The 19,663-nt window shown below is 42.1% G+C and overlaps 1 protein-coding gene across 8 annotated transcripts; it reads left to right on the top strand.

Annotated features, from left to right (window-relative positions):
• The first annotated feature begins 1,997 nt into the window (after positions 1-1,997).
• LOC136430668 (uncharacterized) lies at positions 1,998-17,710 on the top strand. Of its 8 annotated transcripts, XM_066421454.1 has the most exons (17): positions 1,998-2,318; positions 5,821-6,101; positions 6,611-6,731; positions 8,236-8,357; positions 8,484-8,651; positions 8,887-9,020; positions 9,317-9,495; positions 10,017-10,181; positions 10,671-10,784; positions 11,086-11,166; positions 11,906-12,001; positions 12,313-12,414; positions 13,335-13,964; positions 14,401-14,502; positions 14,830-15,060; positions 15,891-15,977; positions 16,534-17,710. In XM_066421454.1, the coding sequence occupies exons 1-17, from the start codon at positions 2,228-2,230 to the stop codon at positions 16,674-16,676; spliced, it is 2,847 nt and encodes a 948-aa protein (XP_066277551.1). In that variant the 5' UTR covers positions 1,998-2,227; the 3' UTR covers positions 16,677-17,710. The 8 variants fall into 8 exon arrangements, with proteins under 8 accessions (XP_066277551.1, XP_066277552.1, XP_066277553.1 ...); XM_066421455.1 differs by lacking the exon at positions 14,401-14,502; XM_066421456.1 differs by lacking the exon at positions 13,335-13,964 and having other exon boundaries at positions 2,000-2,318.
• Positions 17,711-19,663: the final 1,953 nt, after the last annotated feature.

Genomic DNA, 19,663 nt, shown 5'->3' with positions numbered 1-19,663 from the left:
GTCGAAAGTCTAAATATGTCATCTTTTTGTAACAAATACATGTGCAATATACGGTTAATATGTCGCAATATTAGGGCACAAACATGTACACACTAACACACACAAACACATGCACACACACACACACACTTTCTTGTCAGTTGTGGTCAGGCGACGAACTATAGAATGTTATAAATGAGTGGTCTTTGTATAGATTTTATATTGATTACTGTTGTTGCTTTTTAACTCTAATGTTTATTGTATCTTAAGAGCGTTTTTACTGTAGTTTCAACATATTTCATGCGACTTGGACATTTGTCACCCATAGCTATAGCCGTCCATGGCCTCCCGACCTTCTCATGGTTGTGAGTTAGTCGTGAGCAAGTTCATCTGTGGTTGGGAGCTAGTCGGCGAAGCTGTTTATTAGCCTTTAAATTGTGAAAAATCGGGAAGGTCATATTCTGTTTGTATGCTATAAGAAGAGCGAATTGGAGCTAAAATGGGGTGGATTCCAGGCTACTCCCAAACCAGCGGAAACCTTGGTTGGGGCGTGGTCGGGAGTAAATGTGTGCCAGGGGATTTAGACCTGTGACAGGACCCTGGATGGGTGACAGGTATTCTCCAAGCAGAGGTTTCGATAGAGTGGGTACCGGTAGGAGTGTCCGGAAGGGAGAGGAACGTAAAAAAATCCCGGACACTCCTGCCCCACTCGACCGACACCTCTACTTGGAGAATAGGTGACAGGGGCTTTAGACTAACAAGGCTCCTGTCCACACCGTCCTGTTGAAACATTGGGTCGCAGTTGAGTTAGTCGACTTTTCAGTTGCTGTAACAAGGAGAAATAAGTGGCGCGGATCGGAAGCATTGAGGCCGTGTATTCGTTGCACTAGTTGTATTTGAGCAACAATCATGTATGTCTACATCTTCTCTATAATAGTTATATCGGAAAAACTACACGGTTTTGATGCATCTTTATTTAATCAATGCGTCTAATGGCTACCTGACGAATTACGTCATAATGAGGAGGTACGCCGTGACTAACAATGTCTCACCTTAAACCCGGTCTTAACGTCTCAGAAGTCAAGGACGCGGCTAAGAAAAGGCCGCCTACTCTACACTTCCGCTTCCTTTCTTATGTCCGTCGTCATAGATTGTACTAATCACGTTCGACTCTGCAGTGACGCAGACTTTCCAATTGCGACATGTTTTGGATACGCAAAGGCTGTAGAACTGTTTAAAGTTTGTTTAGCGATAGTTTCTGTATTTGTCACTATTGTGTCAATCAAGTTCCCGTTTCGCTGATTTCTTTGACGTACCAAGAACAACGGTGCTACCCGATACTGGTTCTGAATCACGACTCGTACATGCCTGTTGCACATACTCAGAACTTCGTAAGAACTTCAAAAACAGTACACAAAGTTGGGTAATATAACATACCACAGCACAAATCTAATAATACAATATAATATAACGTAACATGATATGGCATGATATGATACAGCATACTAATACACGTCTGTCTGATGAACGAAAATGCCCGTCAGTGGTTTGCCCCGGTATTGATAAGCTACCGCTTTGAATAATTAATTACCATATCTTATTCTATAAAAAGTGGAGAGAAGCAACAAAAATACGCAAAATTCAAACACGTGAATAAAAGCAAGAGGATTTACTGCACTGTCCGGAGAACCAGCCTCAATAGGTTATAACATGATTGATTAGGGGCAGTAGTTCTGTTCAACCCTATATCTGTGTCGTACTTCGGTAGACAAAAAAGGACAATACATTACCTCGTAAAATGCCGTAAACTCACCTAGAATGAACCGGGCCAAGGTCTCAGGCCACTTACGACCCTTTTCAGTCACTACCATTTGTTTACCAAAGAAACGACCCTCGCACCGCGGTTTAGGATTTCCACCTTGTTGAGCGGAAACAATGAGTCGCGAAACTTGACCAACTGCAGGGCACGTAAAGGTAGACCACACCTTTTCTGTGCCGACAAAGGCTCAGTCTCACGCAAGCCGCATTAGTATTCCCGACTCGAGGTCGAGGCGCACGGTCGGACGGCGGCGGCGCGAGCGACTCGTAGACCCGACACACGGAAAGAGAGAACACATCGTATCGGACATCGTCCCGTGCGTGAAGACACCAGGCATTTAGTCTCAGGGAAGGATTTAGGATTGTTTCTGCTGGAAGTTCAGTTGCTGTGAAGGATTTTTTTTTCATATACGCGTGCCTACAAAATGATATGCCGATGACAGCTATGACAACAGGTTTACCGAGACCCTTCTGGACTTGCCTGCTGGTGATAGCGCTGCCTGGGACGGTCTTTACTACAGGTGAGATCTTCGTAGTATGTTTGTGATTCTGCTAATTTTGTAGCCGTTAGTTGTGGGAATAGTGACATCTTGATGCCCTAAACAGTTTGAGACGTTTTGGTCTATTCAGTGTCGTTGAAGGGTAAAGTTTTCATGAAAAATACGAAATGAGTAGCATGGCCGGGTACTGAAAAGTCTGCATTTTGCGTGGTAGAAATTGAGGCCCGAGGAAGTCCAAACGGAGGTAGCAGTTCCCAAGAAGGCAGTGTCGTGCTTTTTTTGCAAGCTGACATGGTTGCACCCGCCCCTTCATTTCCTTTATCAGAGATTGATCTAGAAAGTTAGTGCAGAACTCGGTGCTGACATGTTTGGTCGTCACATAAAATAGTCGCGCGGTGGTCTATCAGTTAGCAATCCCGCTCCTGGATCGTGAAGTTGGGGGTTCGATCCGGGTGTATCTGACCGTATTTTCGTGACCCGATTTTCACCGGTACTGGTAAGCTTAAGCGCTGCAATGCATCGGAAAGTGACGTTATAGCTCCCGACCGCGATGTGTTAAACGGTCCTGGTACAATACAATTCCTTGCCACGAATCCCGTGGTATTCCCATAGTCCAATGAAGATCTTTATATAGCTAACTAGAGCGAGGGAAAGGGAGCTGAATTAGTTATGTGTGCGGTAGGTTTCGTCTCGCTAGATATCTTGGCCTTTTCATAGCTTTTGTCTGAACCACAGAAGTGTATGTCACCATGTTCAAGGTTGCTCATATTTCTGTAGGGTTGTGTTGCATGTACGGAGATTCGGGTTACACCCAAACAATCACGATGTAAACTAATTTCAGACAACTTTACGACATTAGGACTTTATATAGGTCCCCTGTGGCAGCGGGCTTTCCGTATGGTCTCCATAGAGACATTGCAGACGTAGTTTGAGGTATTGTCTCATTTTTAGTGACGTATGCAATCTGTAATTGATTTAATTTTCGCTAGAGGGAGTAATTCACTGGGCTGGAAAGTGCACAACAGTACGCTCTGGGCATCACCAATCTATATAGAAAGACAAGTTAGATCTAGAATCATGAACGAAGCAGAAACTTAAATACTGCTTAAGTCAGGAGAATAGTTCTTTACAGGGAGACTGTAGTCTAGTCGTCTAATCTTTCTGTCTTATCTTCCAGACAGGAAGGTTTACGGAGAATGAGCAGTGAAGTTTACAGTAAAGAACGCGGAATTTCATCATTCAACGTTACAACAGGTGCCTACACATGAGAAAAGGAAAGGTTTTAAAACCTCAACAATTTTGGATACAACCAAAAACCTTGGATTTTTTTGCAAGAACTGTGTTGGACACTCACAGCACGAAATGGCCTCGTATCCCGGCGTATACGTACAGGGATTCCTCCGGGAATATTCCATATCCCGGTGCGGATTTAGCGTATCCGTTAAAACTAACGGATACGCTAAATCCGCACCGGGATATGGAATATTTCCGGAGGAATCCCTGTACGTAGACGCCGGGATACGAGGCCATTTCGTGCAGTGCTGTACCCGTATATATCAAAACTTTTCCGGTATTTTCGTACCGTAAAGCTACTTTTAGAATTCTTTAATACATATATCGTCAACCTTTATTGCGGATGATCCATGACAGAAAGGAAATAGACGTAAAATAGCCAAACAAAAAACTTTCGATATAAAACCATATAGTAGTATCGCTTGGGTCGATCATGACATTTGCCTTTCAAAAACTATTAAGCCCCTCTCCGTTCATGTTTTCAAATGTAAACGCACAGGTAGATGGAAAACCATTGTCCTGTGTACGTCCACTGCAAGACTTAGCGCCGCAATGGAGTCTGGAAATGCGAGCTTTCGCCATAGAATTTTAGTACATCTTTTTGTCAGGCTCGGACAAAAGCAAGAGTTAGAAAAAAACTAATCGAAAAGATAATAATGACAAAAACATTAAGAATGCAAGAATAATGATACAAAAGGATTGAATACACATTCCATTCCACATCATCAAACAGCCAACATTTCGTTAACAGACCACTCCTTGAATTGAAAGCCTTAAAAACTAGTCTGGTTTGTTTTGCTCCGTCCCCATGGAAACACCTAATTGAAACATACCAAAGAGTCTGAAATGTTTTGTTAGATATAGAAAAGTCTCAGGGGGTTTAAGGTAAAGACATGCGTCATTCATTTCATGATGGAATGGGTTGGGATGTGGTCATTGGGAGATCATAAGTAGTCATGGTACCTTGTTTAATTTACCGTGAAGGGCAGCAAGAAGATGATACAATTTCTCTACTTATCGTCATGTCTTGGAAATGATGGCGGTCGCATCACCTGTTCATACTGAAAATGCAACGTCTTATAATCAAATCAAGTCAAATGGAAGCGCTATCTCTGTAGACAACTGCAAAGATAGGTTTGCTTGAGAACACAAAAATAAAACAAGACAAAACAAAACTGAATAAAGACTTGATTCGTGTGACGATCGCGCAGAGGTATAAAGAGGTACATTTACACTGAATGTAGGGAAACATACCTCCATTCGTTCGCATTGGCTTTGGACATGGTTGTGTTTACTTTGTTGTTAGGGCCAACCGCCAACCAATATCAACGCTTTACAAATATCAGAGTAACCCTCGGCCTTGGTTCTTTTTGTGACTAGCCACTGTGAAACTTTTTGTGTGTTTGTGTTGTCAAGTAGAACCAATGTGAATATCGCCTGTACACGGCAGAGCCACAACATACTTTTTGTTCATACGTTTTGTTTATCTACACGTTGTAAGGCGTGTGTGTGCTTGTGTGCTGAAGCAAAAGAAATAATCATGAATATGAAACGGGGAAAAAGGAAACATATTTCTCGGTTATCGATATCGTTACGTCAGTTGTGCAACAATATTGCGGTAATGGACTATGCATTATACGTCTACTTTAGTATACATTAAAGAAAGAAAAACAGGAAACAAAAGAAGGTCAAGACATGTTTCTGTAGACAGACTTCTCAGTGTTTCGCCATCTACTTCTTTAAGTCGAAATTAGGTTGACTCAGCGAGAGAAGAGAAAGACAGAGGAAGAATGGCACCCGACATAAGTCAAGTAAGTCAGCGAAAGTATCCCACTGTTGTGGGCCTCCACGCCCATGGGAAGGCGCTTAAGAAAACAATGAATGCCTCACAAATCTAACACCTGTACTTAAAGCTGCACTATGTAACATTTTGGCGCAAAAATTGAAAATATTCTTGTGAACAAATCCTAATACAAATGACATGGACAACCACTTTTCAGCATATTTCCAATCATTAATTCGTCTATTCCTGGCATGTATGGTGTTTTTAACTGTGCAAAAACAAGCTGCAAAAGTCTGTGACACCGTTTGTAATTCAAAAAGAAAACTTAGTCCTTTCCTTTCAAACGACTTTTCACACAAACTACGAAGGGCTTACATTTTTTTTCCGCTTGAGGGTTATTGTTAAGACGGACGCGAGTGTACCGTAAGTTTCTTAATTTTGTTCCAGTCGCTCCGGACATAGAGGTCATCTCTGCCTGGCCTTCAGCTAACCTGTACTTCGAGGAGTCCCTGACCCTGACCTGTCATGGCGGCGGGGACCCGGCACCGACCTACACCTGGACCCGCGACTCGGGCTCCCTCCCTGCGCGGGCCGTGGTGGACGGCGGCGCGGGCACGCTGACCCTGGCGGACGCGACAGACGCCGACGGCGGGGTGTACACCTGCACGGCGGACAACGGAGTTGGAACCAGTGCCACGTTGAACATCACCGTGGTGGGCTGTCCTGATGTGAGTAGTGCGCGTTTCGTCATGAACTACAACTTGAACTGTTTTGCTTTAACCGCCGTCAAATTAAGGAGCTTGTTGTACACCGCACACTCGAAGTTGTTGCAAGACGCCTTTCCCGCGTCAGAGTTCATAGAGCTTGAACACGCTACAGAACCGCCACAGTAGCCGTGGTAAGAGGGGTCCTCCTCCCTGCAGTCTGTAATGTACAGCTATGTTTAAGACTTGAAGCAAGGAAGCCCCGCAACAATCACCACAGCTACTGTCACAGTTATTACTACCGAGAGTAGGGGTACTCTCCGGCGCGGTGCCACTGTTCCGCCTTTAGCTTGTTCGTATTTTTATGGGAAGTAAACCACACAGTACAGTAGGAGAGGATGTCTGCACCTCCAATGATCTAAAGAGTCAGAGATATTTCAATCAGTATGCGATATGTATTTGTGAGACATTTGCGCAATATTTGAGACGTACTGTAAATAAACGCCTCTGTTATCTTCTACCTGTAACGTTAGGTGTCTACCTGCCCCGACTCCAACGCCAACTGTGCTAGCTGGGCTGCAGGTGGACAATGCGAGTCGAACCCGGGATACATGCTGAGCGCCTGCCGACTGAGCTGCGGCGTCTGTTTTCCAAGTATGTTATGTGAAGTTATGTGATACTGTAAACTGTGTGTATAAACTCTCCTCATCCTACAGTCTCAACACAGGTACTCAACATGATGATTATTTTTCTGATAATTATCTCCATGAAAAATGGAGATATTGTTATCTCCATGAAAAATGGAGATATTGTTTTGGGTGTGTCTGTGTGTGTGTTTGTTTGTTTGTCTGTTTGTGTTTCCGCACTACTGTAGTCAGCATAACTCAAGAACCTCTTGATGGATTACGATGATATTTGGTATGTGGGCAGGTGTTGTGAAGCTGAAGTTAAAGGTCGTTTTTGGGCCCCCTGGTATGTGACCTTGGTACTGCAGCAGAACTTCAATTTTTGTATCTTTTGACCTGGACGTGCTGTGGTCTTGATTTTTTGGCGGCAGATAGCTTGTGGTGTAATGAAGACGTGGTGTGGGTTTGGGCCCCCTAGCAGCTTGCTCTGGAACTGCAGGGGCGTTATCGTGAAAATCTTCTAAGGCGAATAACTGAACAAAGGAACGATGGATTTCCATGATATTTAGTATGCAGGTAGCTTAGACAGAGATGTACACAATGAAGTTCAAATTATGTTAATTAGGACTTAATTTGCATAGCTAATGAGGAAAATCTATATTTGCAGTGTTTTCCATTATCAGACTCAAATACATGTAACGTATGTAGTTTATGGAAAGTGGATCATCAACAGATACCAATTATGCAAATAAATTCCTAATTTGCATAATAAATCCAAAAACACCATAATTCATCTAATTGGAAAAGTATAGGACTGTCAATATTGCAACATGTGTAAGTTAGATAAAGGTTTTTATGACCAAGCATATATTATGCAAATGTGTAAGTCATTTGCATGAATAGAATTGTTCATGGAGATATGAGGTCGTGGAACTCTTGTTTACTTAGTGTTGAACTGAATCCATATGATACATATGAAAGTGAATATCCTTAATATCATACAACCAGTAATCATGAGAAGTGTGTTGTGGATCGTGATCTTGTTGGACTAAAAAGGCTCACTGTCTGCATTACGGAACGTGCAGCTACCCTACTACATGCAACTACTAGTATATAACGTTACAGTGGAACATGCAACTCTGAATCAAAGTCAAATATTTATTTCTACGGCTTGAATATTGCAACCAAGGTCTTCAGTTGGGTCATGCAAAATGAATGCTTTTCACATAGCTGGCATTCTTATATTTCTCTTAGGAAAAATTTGAAGACATGCTTTCTTTATCACCCCGTGTAGTGTCTATATTATAGAGGACTTTCACATTCAGACACTACACTGGGGTAATAAACAAAGCTACTATAAAGCTGAGTCAAGTAAAGCAAAGCAAATTGCAACATTGAAAGATGGACTCTGGATTGTGATCAGAAAACATTCATCTCATACCAGACATCATTTTAACTATTCTCACTACATTCTGCACTCCTAGTGTGTGACATGTAAAACATCTGTTATTTTTCGGATATCTTTCCCTCAGACTTAGGCGCTCATTGCACTACCACCCGCCGCGGGCGCTCCTGGGACACATGGGAATGCTATGACGTCACGAGCGTCCCCGATGCAATACGGACTGAGCTAAACCTGGATACATTCTACCAGGTTTGCAGCCTTACTGAATGATACATTTTTTCATACAAGTATATCGACTGTTTCTGAACTGCTTATTCCTGAGGAGCCTGCATTGCAACATGACAGCCAAAAATTCTCTTTTTTAACATAAACTAGAAATATCTCCATGCCTATGGTATTCCCGTCCTTGGCTCTTCTATCCTACCGGACGCCGCCCTCCGGAGAGCGTGCTATGATGTGCTGTTCATGTTAGCGGACAGGAAAGACATCCGTGACTCCTACTATGACTACTACGGCAGGGCCGGCATCATGGCCGAAACTGAAGTAAGCTCACTGCAGTTGCTCATCATTGTTTCTGCTTGATAGTTTCACATATTAGTTATTTTGTTCAGACTACAGGGTGTTAGAAATTCACAGAAATGGCACTGTTTGTCTTTTTTACAACTTATATTTTTGTTACCTTAATCTTTTCATCAAGTTGGCGGCAGACCTGCTCCTTCCATCACTCAAGGTTTGAGGATGAAGCTACAGCTGCTTGATCGTGTCTGTGTTCTTACAGGTGACGCTGGACATTCCCGAACATTCTGGCCTTGACCCAGACTTTAACACGCGGGCCAGAGGCCTGGGGGCCACCGTCAGCAAACCTGTGTCCACCGGGGCTGAGGAGAATGTGCTTTGCTACAACACTGACCCGTTAGTATATCAGGGTATTCAAACACTACGGCCCAGTCTCCTTAAATTGTAGCAAACCTGTTATCATTGTGTGTGAGTGATTTGCCTTTAAGTGTCCATGCCTTACCTTCATCAGTGACATCTAAGAATCAGCCTGAAAGGCTGCTTGGTGTATACTGATGTCCTCTTCTGGAAACTCTCGCTGTCTGTGACTGCAGAGGAATTCCTTCAGCCACTGCATTAAGACTGCAGTTCTCACTAGACATAAATGAATTCCCATGTTTTGAACTCCTGACTAATCATTGTTTCTCTAACAGGTACAAAGTTGAAGACATCTTCATCCATGAGTTTGCTCACGGAGTGGACATCCTTGGTGCCCGCAAGGCCGTCAGTGACTTCATAACCCGCCTGCAGGCAGCTTACGACTCTGCTCTGGCCAATGGACTGTGGGCTAACACGTACGCCGACGACACCAGGGATGAGTACTGGGCGGAGGGTAGGTAGTGCACCAGACTGTTGTCATTTAAACACATTTAAACTTCCATCTTGTTGAGGTAAACTGTGGTGAAAAGATTAAGATCATCAAACATTCCACACAAGTTTGATCTCATTCAGGATGTCAAAATCTGATGCAGAATTTTGAAAAAAGTCACACGCACAGTTTTCGAAAGTTTGTTGGCAATCTCGACATACTCATTTTGTGGTAGTCCTACATTGTATGAAGTGTTCCTATTGAGATATTCACCACATCAAGATGATAGAACATTCTAGCTAGCAACTGGGTCAAAATGTCTTCATGTTGCCCAGCTGGCTGTCAGAAGAGACATAGCGTGATACAGGCCTAGGGTTACACTTACACCCCTATGTACTGGCACCCCTATGTTCTGGCACCCCTATGTTCTGGCACCCCTGTGTTAGGGTTAGAGTTAGGGGGTGTCGGGACACGGGTGTCGGAACATAGTAGTGAAACCAGTGTGAGACAGTCCAGGTTTACATTCTGAATGTCCGCATCTGCAGGAGTGCAGAGCTACTTCAACGTGAACCACGAGAGTGACCCGCCCGATGGAATCCACAACCATGTCAACACCCGTGTCGAGTTGCAGGCGTACGACCCAGACCTGTACGCCATGGTAGAGGAAATCTACCCCTGCGGGAACTTCCCTGTCAAACGATGTGAACGGGGTGAGGCAGACTGTTAACAGGAAAATTAAGCTAATATTGCCACACAATCGTCCATGAACGGTCAGATTCTGTGCACATGTAGGTTTCTGTATCTGTATCTGTATAGCCAGTATAACCGCTCTTCAGTTTAACACACCAGCTATGTGGTTAGAACGATTTGAAAACAAAATTGGATCAAACATGTCATTAAGACTTAAGAGGCAATAATTCACTTAATCGTGGTTGCATTTGTGTCTGTAATGTTTTGCCATACATGTACATCAGTGCAATTTTCATATGTCAACTACCCAGTTCGGATATGATCTAACCATCTGTACTAAGACAAGTCCAGCAATCACAAACGAATACTGCTGGCCTACATTTGCACTCTACTGAGGACAAAAGAGGCACATTATGCATTATGCATAGATATGCATCTTCCTAGAGAGTGTTGGTCAGATGTTAGAAGAATTCTGTTTCAGACAGGTAAATCATGTGTTGTCCACACAGACTATGCCAGCTACACGTTGAAGATAGATTGTTTCTCTGAGAACTACCAGAGGCTGACCGTGGTGGGGACTGCAGTCTGGGGAGAGACTTCGACCAGCACCGCTGCCTCACAAGGTAGGACAGTACCGGTATTCATCCTTCCCATGTGGCCAAATTGCTAAGTAGGCTAAACACATACTGTAAAATTAAATGCATTTTAAGTTCACAGGTTTTTTATTTTGTGCTTTAAGTTTGCGGCAGCGCTATAGTCACATACTGCTAGTGACAGTATTGGACAAAAATATTTTCAGTGGTTTAAGTTCGCAGTAAAATGGTCGGCGCAAAAACCGCAAACATAAAACCACAGCGAACCTTTCTGCATTTACAGTATGTCATCGCACTGTAATTAGTTTTTGACAAAACTTCTCTGCGATAGGTACAACACCGATGGTGAGCCAGACGCCTGCTGCAAGCACAGCGGCAACACCTACAGCAAGCATGGCTGCGCAATCCACAGGTTGGAATCTTCTTTGTTTTGCAGCTTTTGAATGCGTGGGATCCAGCATGGGTACAATGTACATGTATATGGCATGGTAGACTGGCATGCCCACATATTTTTGGCACTTTCAATTTGGATGTGTGACATTTGGAGATTTTCACACACAAAGTACTACACTATAATCAACCACATGTCAGAATGCACATTATTGCTAAGGACTACAATACATGTACACATGTTGATTAAAGACTGATATACAATTTGGGTTTGGCAAACCTATTAAAAAAGTTTGTCAAAAAGTTTGTCAACTGACCAACAGACTGACCAACCAACCAACAGAAAAAACAACAACCAACCAAAGGATCGACAAACCACCAACATACCTACTAACCACAAGCCAATGAACCAATCAACCTACACAAACAAATAAACAAACCAATCAACAATAAGAAATCAAAGATCTCATACCTTAGTGAAATATTTGGAGATTTTTGTTAATTCATTGTTTTATTCTTACTGATTGTCATTTTCCTATCTTCCTGTGTAACTTTGGACCGGACCAAGTCTGTGGCTATAATTTTGGACTCAAACCAGCATTCTTATCTAGAAAGTCTCCAGTTACACAATTCATGGCCACCTGGACCAGCAGAAACAAACTTGCTCACACACCAAGGCAAGCAAACAAACCCAAAACAATACCTACCTTTTCATGGAGAAAATCAGTATATGCAATATCTGAAGATTTGTTCTGCGATAGGATCTACTCCAACAGTATCCGTGCCCCAGTCATCATCAGCTGCTACACCAACTGTGACGTCAAGAGCAACAACGAAAACACCAGAGCAGTCCACAGGTTGGGATCTTGATGTCACATACAGGTTCAGGAATACGGTGGCAGATATCAAGTGGTGTACAGCCTTTCACTTTTCAAACTAGTGACCCTAGTCTTCAGAATTGTTGATTCCTTCTAGTGGACACTTTATGGTGCAGGTTTCTTCAAGGGTGGCTTCAACACAATGTAGTTTGTATTTTTGCTGTCCTGTTAGACGACATGGTCATTTTCAATGTCTGTAGCTTTTTCATTCCCTCCACGTACATCGTCATTGTGAAATAGCCATCGACATTGAAAGGACCATAAACTGTCTGAACAATTGTCTGAAACAGGAACAACATCCACAGTGGGGCAGACGCCTAGTGTAAGCACACCAACAGTTCTGACTTCAAGAGCAACAACAAGGACGGCCAGCACTGCACCACAGTCAACAGGTTACTTTTCTTCTAATTAATAAAGACATCAGCACAGCTGTGAACCCACATTTGCACTAATAGGTGTCTTCTCGCATAGTCAAATGTTCACTTCTATAAAGCTTCATCTAACAAGCAAGGATAAGACAACAGGTTCCAGTCTTTGTCTCCCACATTCATCAATCCCAGACTTGGGAATAGACTGACAAGTGGTCATGGTCAATGCTGTTTTGTAGTATTGGGATAACTCATCATGTGGAGGTGGTGGAATGGTGGCATAACATGGTGGTGTAGCTATTTTTAGATACAGCCTTTTTTCTTCAGCTGGTGACTGGCAATGATGTTTAATTGTAGTAGAAAGTTACATTGTTCAATTCTCCTTGAAGGTGGCTTCAACAGTTTTTGATACATGGTGTAGTCCATTACGAACATGTTGGATGATAGTTTATCTCCTGAAATGTATGCAATGCAGTGTCAGCATCCCATCCCCATAACAGTGTCTGGACTTACATCAAACAATCAGTCCCCTAGATGAGCTATTTCACTTAGTATTTCATTTATTGAGTAGTGTGCGTAGTCCAGTGGTTAGTGACCTTGCCTCTGGACCAAGAAGCTGTGAGTTCAAATCCTGGCTGTGTCGCTCACCTGCCATGCACACTACTGGAAAGGGTTGCAGTCCTTGGTCCACTCTTCATTGTACTTGTCAAAAAGAGCTAGGAGAATTTCCCAGCAATAATGAACCTGTGAATACTTTACATAGTGTCTGTCTTCTCTCTTACGACCAGTGGTTTGAGATCACTTTCACTTTTTCACTTTCACTAATGATGATCGAACATCAATTCCTGGTCTATAACCTTCTGGGGACCTTTGATTCTGGTCTCGGATGATGTCAAACCGCTATTGATTGTCATAAATCTTTTCTGAACATTTGACTGTGACAGGTAAAACATCAACAGTGGGGCAGATGCCTTCTGTAAGTACATCGACAGTTGGGCAGACGCCTACTTTAAGCACACCAACGGTTGGGCAGACGCCTACTGTAAGCACACCAACGGTTGGGCAGACGCCTACTGTAAACACCCCGACGCTGGGGCAGACGCCTACTGTAAGCACCCCAACGGTTGGGCAGACGCCTACTGTTAGCACCCCAACGGTTGGGCAGACACCTACTGTAAGCACCCCAACGCTGGGGCAGACGCCTACTGTAAGCACCCCGACGCTGGGGCAGACGCCTACTGTAAGCACCCCAACGGTTGGGCAGACGCCTACTGTTAGCACCCCAACGGTTGGGCAGACACCTACTGTAAGCACCCCAACGCTGGGGCAGACGCCTACTGTAAGCACCCCGACACTGGGGCAGACTCCTACTTCAAGCACCCCGACGCTGGGGCAGACGCCTACTGTAAGCACCCTAACAGTTGGGCAGACGCCTACTGTAAACAGCCCGACGCTGGGGCAGACGCCTGCTGTTAGCACATCAACACTGGGGCAGACGCTTACAGCAAGCACCCCGATGGTTCTGACTTCAAGAGCGACAACAAGGAAGGCCAGCACTGCAACACAGTCAACAGGTTATAGTATTGGTTTTACAGCTTGTATCTGCACTGGACTCTGGTACACAGCACTGTAAACTTGCACTTAAACTTGTTGGTAACATCCATTTAACTCAAATGTGCACATTTAAAAAGCTTCACTGGTCAACAAATCAAGCATCCAATAAAACAGCAATAAAGTATTTGGCCAAGTTACATGTATCAACCAAATGAGTCACCAACCAACCAACCAACCCATCCACCCACACATCAACAACCAAGTAATCAACCAAACAACTCACCAATCAAGCAAGCATTCAACTCTTCACACATACAACATGTCAGAAGATCTGTCCCATCAAGGCGGATTAAACCTCCTTGGTCCCATGGTACAATGTAGATTCAACACCACAGCCTGGAAAAGTTGCCTAATAGCCTGTATTTAACATGTTTGTTATATATAAATTTGTGTTAGCTACAACACTGACTGCTGCACAGGCCTCCTCTGTAAGGACACCTACAGTTCTGACTACACAGGTGACGACTGGTACAGCAAGGGTCTCGGAGCAATCAAGAGGTTTCATTCCAAACAAACTTTTGCTTTTATTGATTGCAACGGATCCAGAACCTGCATGGGTGGCACTGCTTGTAGTCTGGCAGGCTATATCCGGCGCCAGGATTAGGTCCACAGCTTATGTAGTACAGCATCCACACTGACAATTGACCTGATGTTTTTGCCAACGTCAGCCAACATGCGCATGATTGGACGACTAATCTAATGGTAGCAGCAGATCATTTACGAATGAAAGTTTCTCATGGTGTTATGCTGCACAGCCACGGCAGGACAGGCGATTTGCATCCTCAGTCATACTCATTAGAGAGTGTTTATTCAAATTTTGGACAGGTACAGGTGTAACTGGAACTACATCAGTGACTGGACGCTCAACTGCAGGTGCCATGTCCAGCACACAATCACCATCAACTGCTGCGTCATCAACTACAACCGGAGCTGTTACTCCTTCAATGGCTGCAGCTCCAACAACTACAACTACCGCGCCAATAACTACAACTGCTGTGCCTTCAACTACAACCCGAGCTGTTACACCTTCAATGACGACTACCACAAATCCGACAGGTTGGAACTAGGCTGCTGTGCTGTTATCATGGCAATATTTTTTGCCAAATGGAGCCATAAAGAGCATCGTGCCTGTCAAATACTTGCTACGGTGTCCTGTGTCCCACATCTGCAGAGGCATGCTATGCTGTGCACCCCTTTTCAGTGCAATCAATGCTAGGTCACGCTGCAAAGGCTGCATGATGTGCTTGTATGTTAGAGCATGTGTGAATGTACCGTAGCTGCAGAAGTGCATATATTTTGTCTATTTTAATACCGCCATACCCTCTCAATGGTGTGTCTACAGATTGTTTAAGAATGTTGAGGCTGCTAGAAAATATATGACCCATTAAACAGTGGTTTTTATAGCAGCTAGGTGATGCATGTCATGGGCCTGATCAACAGTTGCTACCTGCATATCCTATTTCCTCGTATATTGTAGCCTAGTCAAACATATTCATCGCTTTCACAATGCCTGTTGCAATACACTAGACATTTTTCAAGGTGGCCTTTGCGATGCATGCAGTTTCTTTTGATCTCCATCAACCAGGGTTCAATGTGAGCTGGCAGAAAACAGAATGATACTTCATACTACGCTTTGTTCAAGTGATAACGTGCATGTATTTAATAACTAGTAGCATGTTGAGGCCCGAATTTTGGTCTATGATTAAGGTGATACACACTGGGATACGTCTAATAGCATCTGACAATAAAACAGAAAACTTAGTAAGCACTAACCTTACCTAGTTTTGAATTTTTCTCCAAAGGGTGACTGGACAACTACCACTCAAATCATTTAACCATTATGCTAAACACCTGAATGTGACATGGCGGTACACTTCTCTCCTCAGGTTCACCTGGCACTGGAACTGTCCGGACCACACCTACCCTGGTCACCAGACTCGTCACCACTGTCAATGCTACAGAGAGTCTTCCAAGTCAGTAAAACACTAAGTTTTCAAACAGTTAAACTTTGGTGTCTGGTTCACGCATACAACATTCTTTCTTAAATTTAGCACTGTAAATGCAGAAATGTTCGTGGTAGTTTTATGTTCACGGTTTCTGCAGTAAGGTCTTCGCCACGAACATAAAACCACCGCAAAATTTTTTGCCCTCCTACCTACTTGTCTTGTAGTAATATTGTCTCAAACGCGAACTTAAAACCACCGCGAACACTCCATTTTCTCCGACGAAATTAAAACTAAGCGAACTTAAGTGCATTTACAGTAATAGACCTGATGATGTGACCAACAGTAAAACTGTCCAGCTCATCCCTTTGTGGATACTTCCATACCTGACCTTTTATCTCCTTGTACCTATCATCATCATCATAACAGTAACTGTTGATTATGAATTTACCTAGATCTCCAATATCTAAAAGAAAAAGTACATTTGTCTCATTTCTAAATAATGATGTCCACAATAAACAGGATATTTTGATTACAATGGCAGTGGAATGAAGCTGACGTGAAAAATGTTGGTCTCCTTTCACAGAACCACCAGGAACTGACATAGTCACCATAGTGGCAGGTGTGCTGGGTGGCGTGGCGTGTGTGCTGGTGATCGCCGGCGCAATAGGGGCTGTCGTAAAGTGTATGGCAGCAAAGACCGCTGTGGTTGCCGTCAAACCTGCCTGAAACTACTGTACTTCATTAAGAGTACATCACCTTGGAAGGAAGGGGGATCCAAATCTTACTTCTGTCTGAATAATATCTATTTCATTTCTTTTGCTTGTTTTTGGCCCTTTGTTGCTTTCTTTATGCCTTCAATCTGGTTCTTTTCTATTCATTTGTAAGGCTAATTTCTCTTATATCTGGACTTTCCTTATTATTGTTGTCTACTGCTATTCCCATATATTGTCTATCCTTTGGATTGCAATTTCCGACTTCTTCCCGCTTGATCATTGTCATATGTTAAGAATGATGGTCCATTCAAGACTTCTTTGCCTGTCTCTCCTTTCTTGTGTGAAGTCCTTCATGTCATAACTGAATACCTTGTGCATTTATCAGAAGCCAACTCTGAACTCTGTCTTTGTTAAACCATCCAATATCAGAGCTGGGACTTGGCACTTGCAGGGTTAAAAAGTCTTAATCTTTCTCACACCTCTTTCTCAAACCTCTGCTAACAAGTCTGCGGTGCAATCTTTGGTGCCATTTCAAATCACAAGTTGCCTTATTAGGAGCTATTTTTCTACTGAGAGATCCCCACATCAGCTGCTAATTTCATGGATGTACATGTATAAGATTGAAAGACCAAAAAAATACTTTTTTCATTATTAAATATCCTGTGGGGCATGTAAACCAATTACAACAAAATATTTTCTTATCATTCAATCAGCAAAATATAGAAATAAAAGAAAACTTGAAAAGGAAGTTAACAGTTGTATTCTATGCCCCAAATCTTTTGCTTTGAACTTGAAACCCTTGTTACTTGTACTACAATGACGCCACATCTTGCCCACTAGTCTTCATAATAGTACATGTGTGACTGAGTTATATAACTCCTTACAATGGCATCAACATAGGTCAGTTCTGTAAATAAGGCAACGCAGTATTTGATGATAATATTTATAATAATAACTTATGTAAGTGGGTAATTTCTTTTTCATTAACAGAGATTTTGTATTATCTTAACTAACCTAATCCATGGAAAGGTGATTTGAATGAGAGAACTGAACTGGGAAAGAAAGGAATATGTAACATAAACGTTCACCTAGAATGCTCACTGAAATTCCTTTACATTTCAATTTTAGAAATTTGTAGGTAAGGCCACAGCAAGTAAATTTTATGGATGACATCCTCCGCAGACTCCAAAATTAATGAGATAGGGCGAAAAAAAAACAAGGCGGACAAAAAAAAACAAGATTCCAATATTTTCAATTTTTGAGATCATAAATCTTGTTAAACACGAATTAAGGTGACGAAATATGATATCATGACCAACAGGTCTTTTATTCCTGTATTCAACCAATGAGGTTTCATATATAATATAAAACTTCCTTGATTCAACAGTAAACATGTCCTTGTAGATGTGTATACATCATCTCAATAGACTAACTACAACAAATGCAGAAAAGAGCTTGTTGTACCATCATCTGAAGCAATTACACTGGGTATTCATATGCGATGAAACACCTTGTGTATACAGCTCAATCAACTAGAACCCCTCCCATTATTTATATAATGTCCTTGCTAGAAAAAATGCAGAAAACAGCTTGTTATTATACCATCATGGGCAGGAACTACACTGGGTATTCATATTCAACGAAACATCTTAGACTGTCAACATTAAACTGTTCTTGAAGATGTGTATACAGCTCAATTAACTAGAACAAATGCAGTAAACAGCTTGTCATACCATCATGGGCAGGAACTACACTGGGTATTCATATGCAATGAAACACCTTAGACTGTCAACGTTTACTACATATTTGCCAATTTTGGCATGTTGACCACCGTCGGAGGGCAATGAAATTTCTTGTTTTTTATTTCGAAATCAGGCGAAAATTAATGAGCGCGCTGATGTCATCCATAAAAATTACTTGCTGTGGCCTAATATGAAATCATTGTATATTTCTTTTGTGGTATTTATGTCATATTTAGCCCGTGAGATTTAGGAAAAAATATCACCATATCACATGAGTGTTAAAAGATTTAGCTTATTTCTTTGACAGACTATTTACATGTTTAGAATGCAAAGATCACGTAAATTATCCTGGCAATGCTGCATGTACATAATTATATATTATACTTCTGTGGTGATGGACCTACACTTGGTAAAAGTTGTTATGTCACAGAATTTGTCTTCTAATATATATAACACAAAAATGACTGCACATTTCCAATGTGGATTTCTTTGCACTACTGTATTGTATGTTGTTGAAAACAGAATCATGGTATTAAAGGACTTAAAAAAAATTTTATCATTAGATTTAAAGGTCACATTCTGAGTTGCTTTATTGCCACATTGCTGATTTAGTCTGAAGGCCTTACATAATCAATTATTTGGTTCCGTGGTTGTCAGCAAAAAAAACAAGGAGGGGTACACAATGTATAAACTACATGTATGTATTGAGCCTCCAAATACATGTAGTATATTGGTTTGAAGATTATAAAAATTGATATTGTGGTTAGTACACATGTACTATTTTTTGACAATGAAAAGTTATGGGAAAAACGTTTGGGAACCGAGTAGTTGCTTTGGTATGGCCTGTGTCAAATACCCTTGTGGAAATCATGTTATCAAAAGAAGTCTAACTCGGAGTAATACTTGGGAGTTTGATCAATGGTGAATGTGCAATAAGATAATCATGTGGAGGGCTTGCTGCTATTGAATGTTTATTGATTACTAACATTTAAATGTATTTGTTTGCATTTATCATATTACAACTATCTTCAAAAACATGATGACTATGGCTGGTTTTTCTATAGTGATATAGTGGCTTTCCACGACAAGGATCATGAGCATGTCTATCAAGAAACACTTTGTATGACAAAACTTGTATGAAATGTTAGATTCTAATCCTAAACTCTTGCCATATACAAGTAAAGTGCAGTTTGGACTGAGGAAGTAAAACATTGTTTATGGTGATGTTTTAGTAAGTCTAGGTGTATGCTTAAGTCCT

Source organism: Branchiostoma lanceolatum, chromosome 3 (assembly GCF_035083965.1).
Source record: "Branchiostoma lanceolatum isolate klBraLanc5 chromosome 3, klBraLanc5.hap2, whole genome shotgun sequence".
NCBI classification, from domain to species: domain Eukaryota; kingdom Metazoa; phylum Chordata; class Leptocardii; order Amphioxiformes; family Branchiostomatidae; genus Branchiostoma; species Branchiostoma lanceolatum.
Note: the sequence above shows the minus strand (reverse complement) of the source record. Positions and strands in the feature narration are given on the sequence as shown.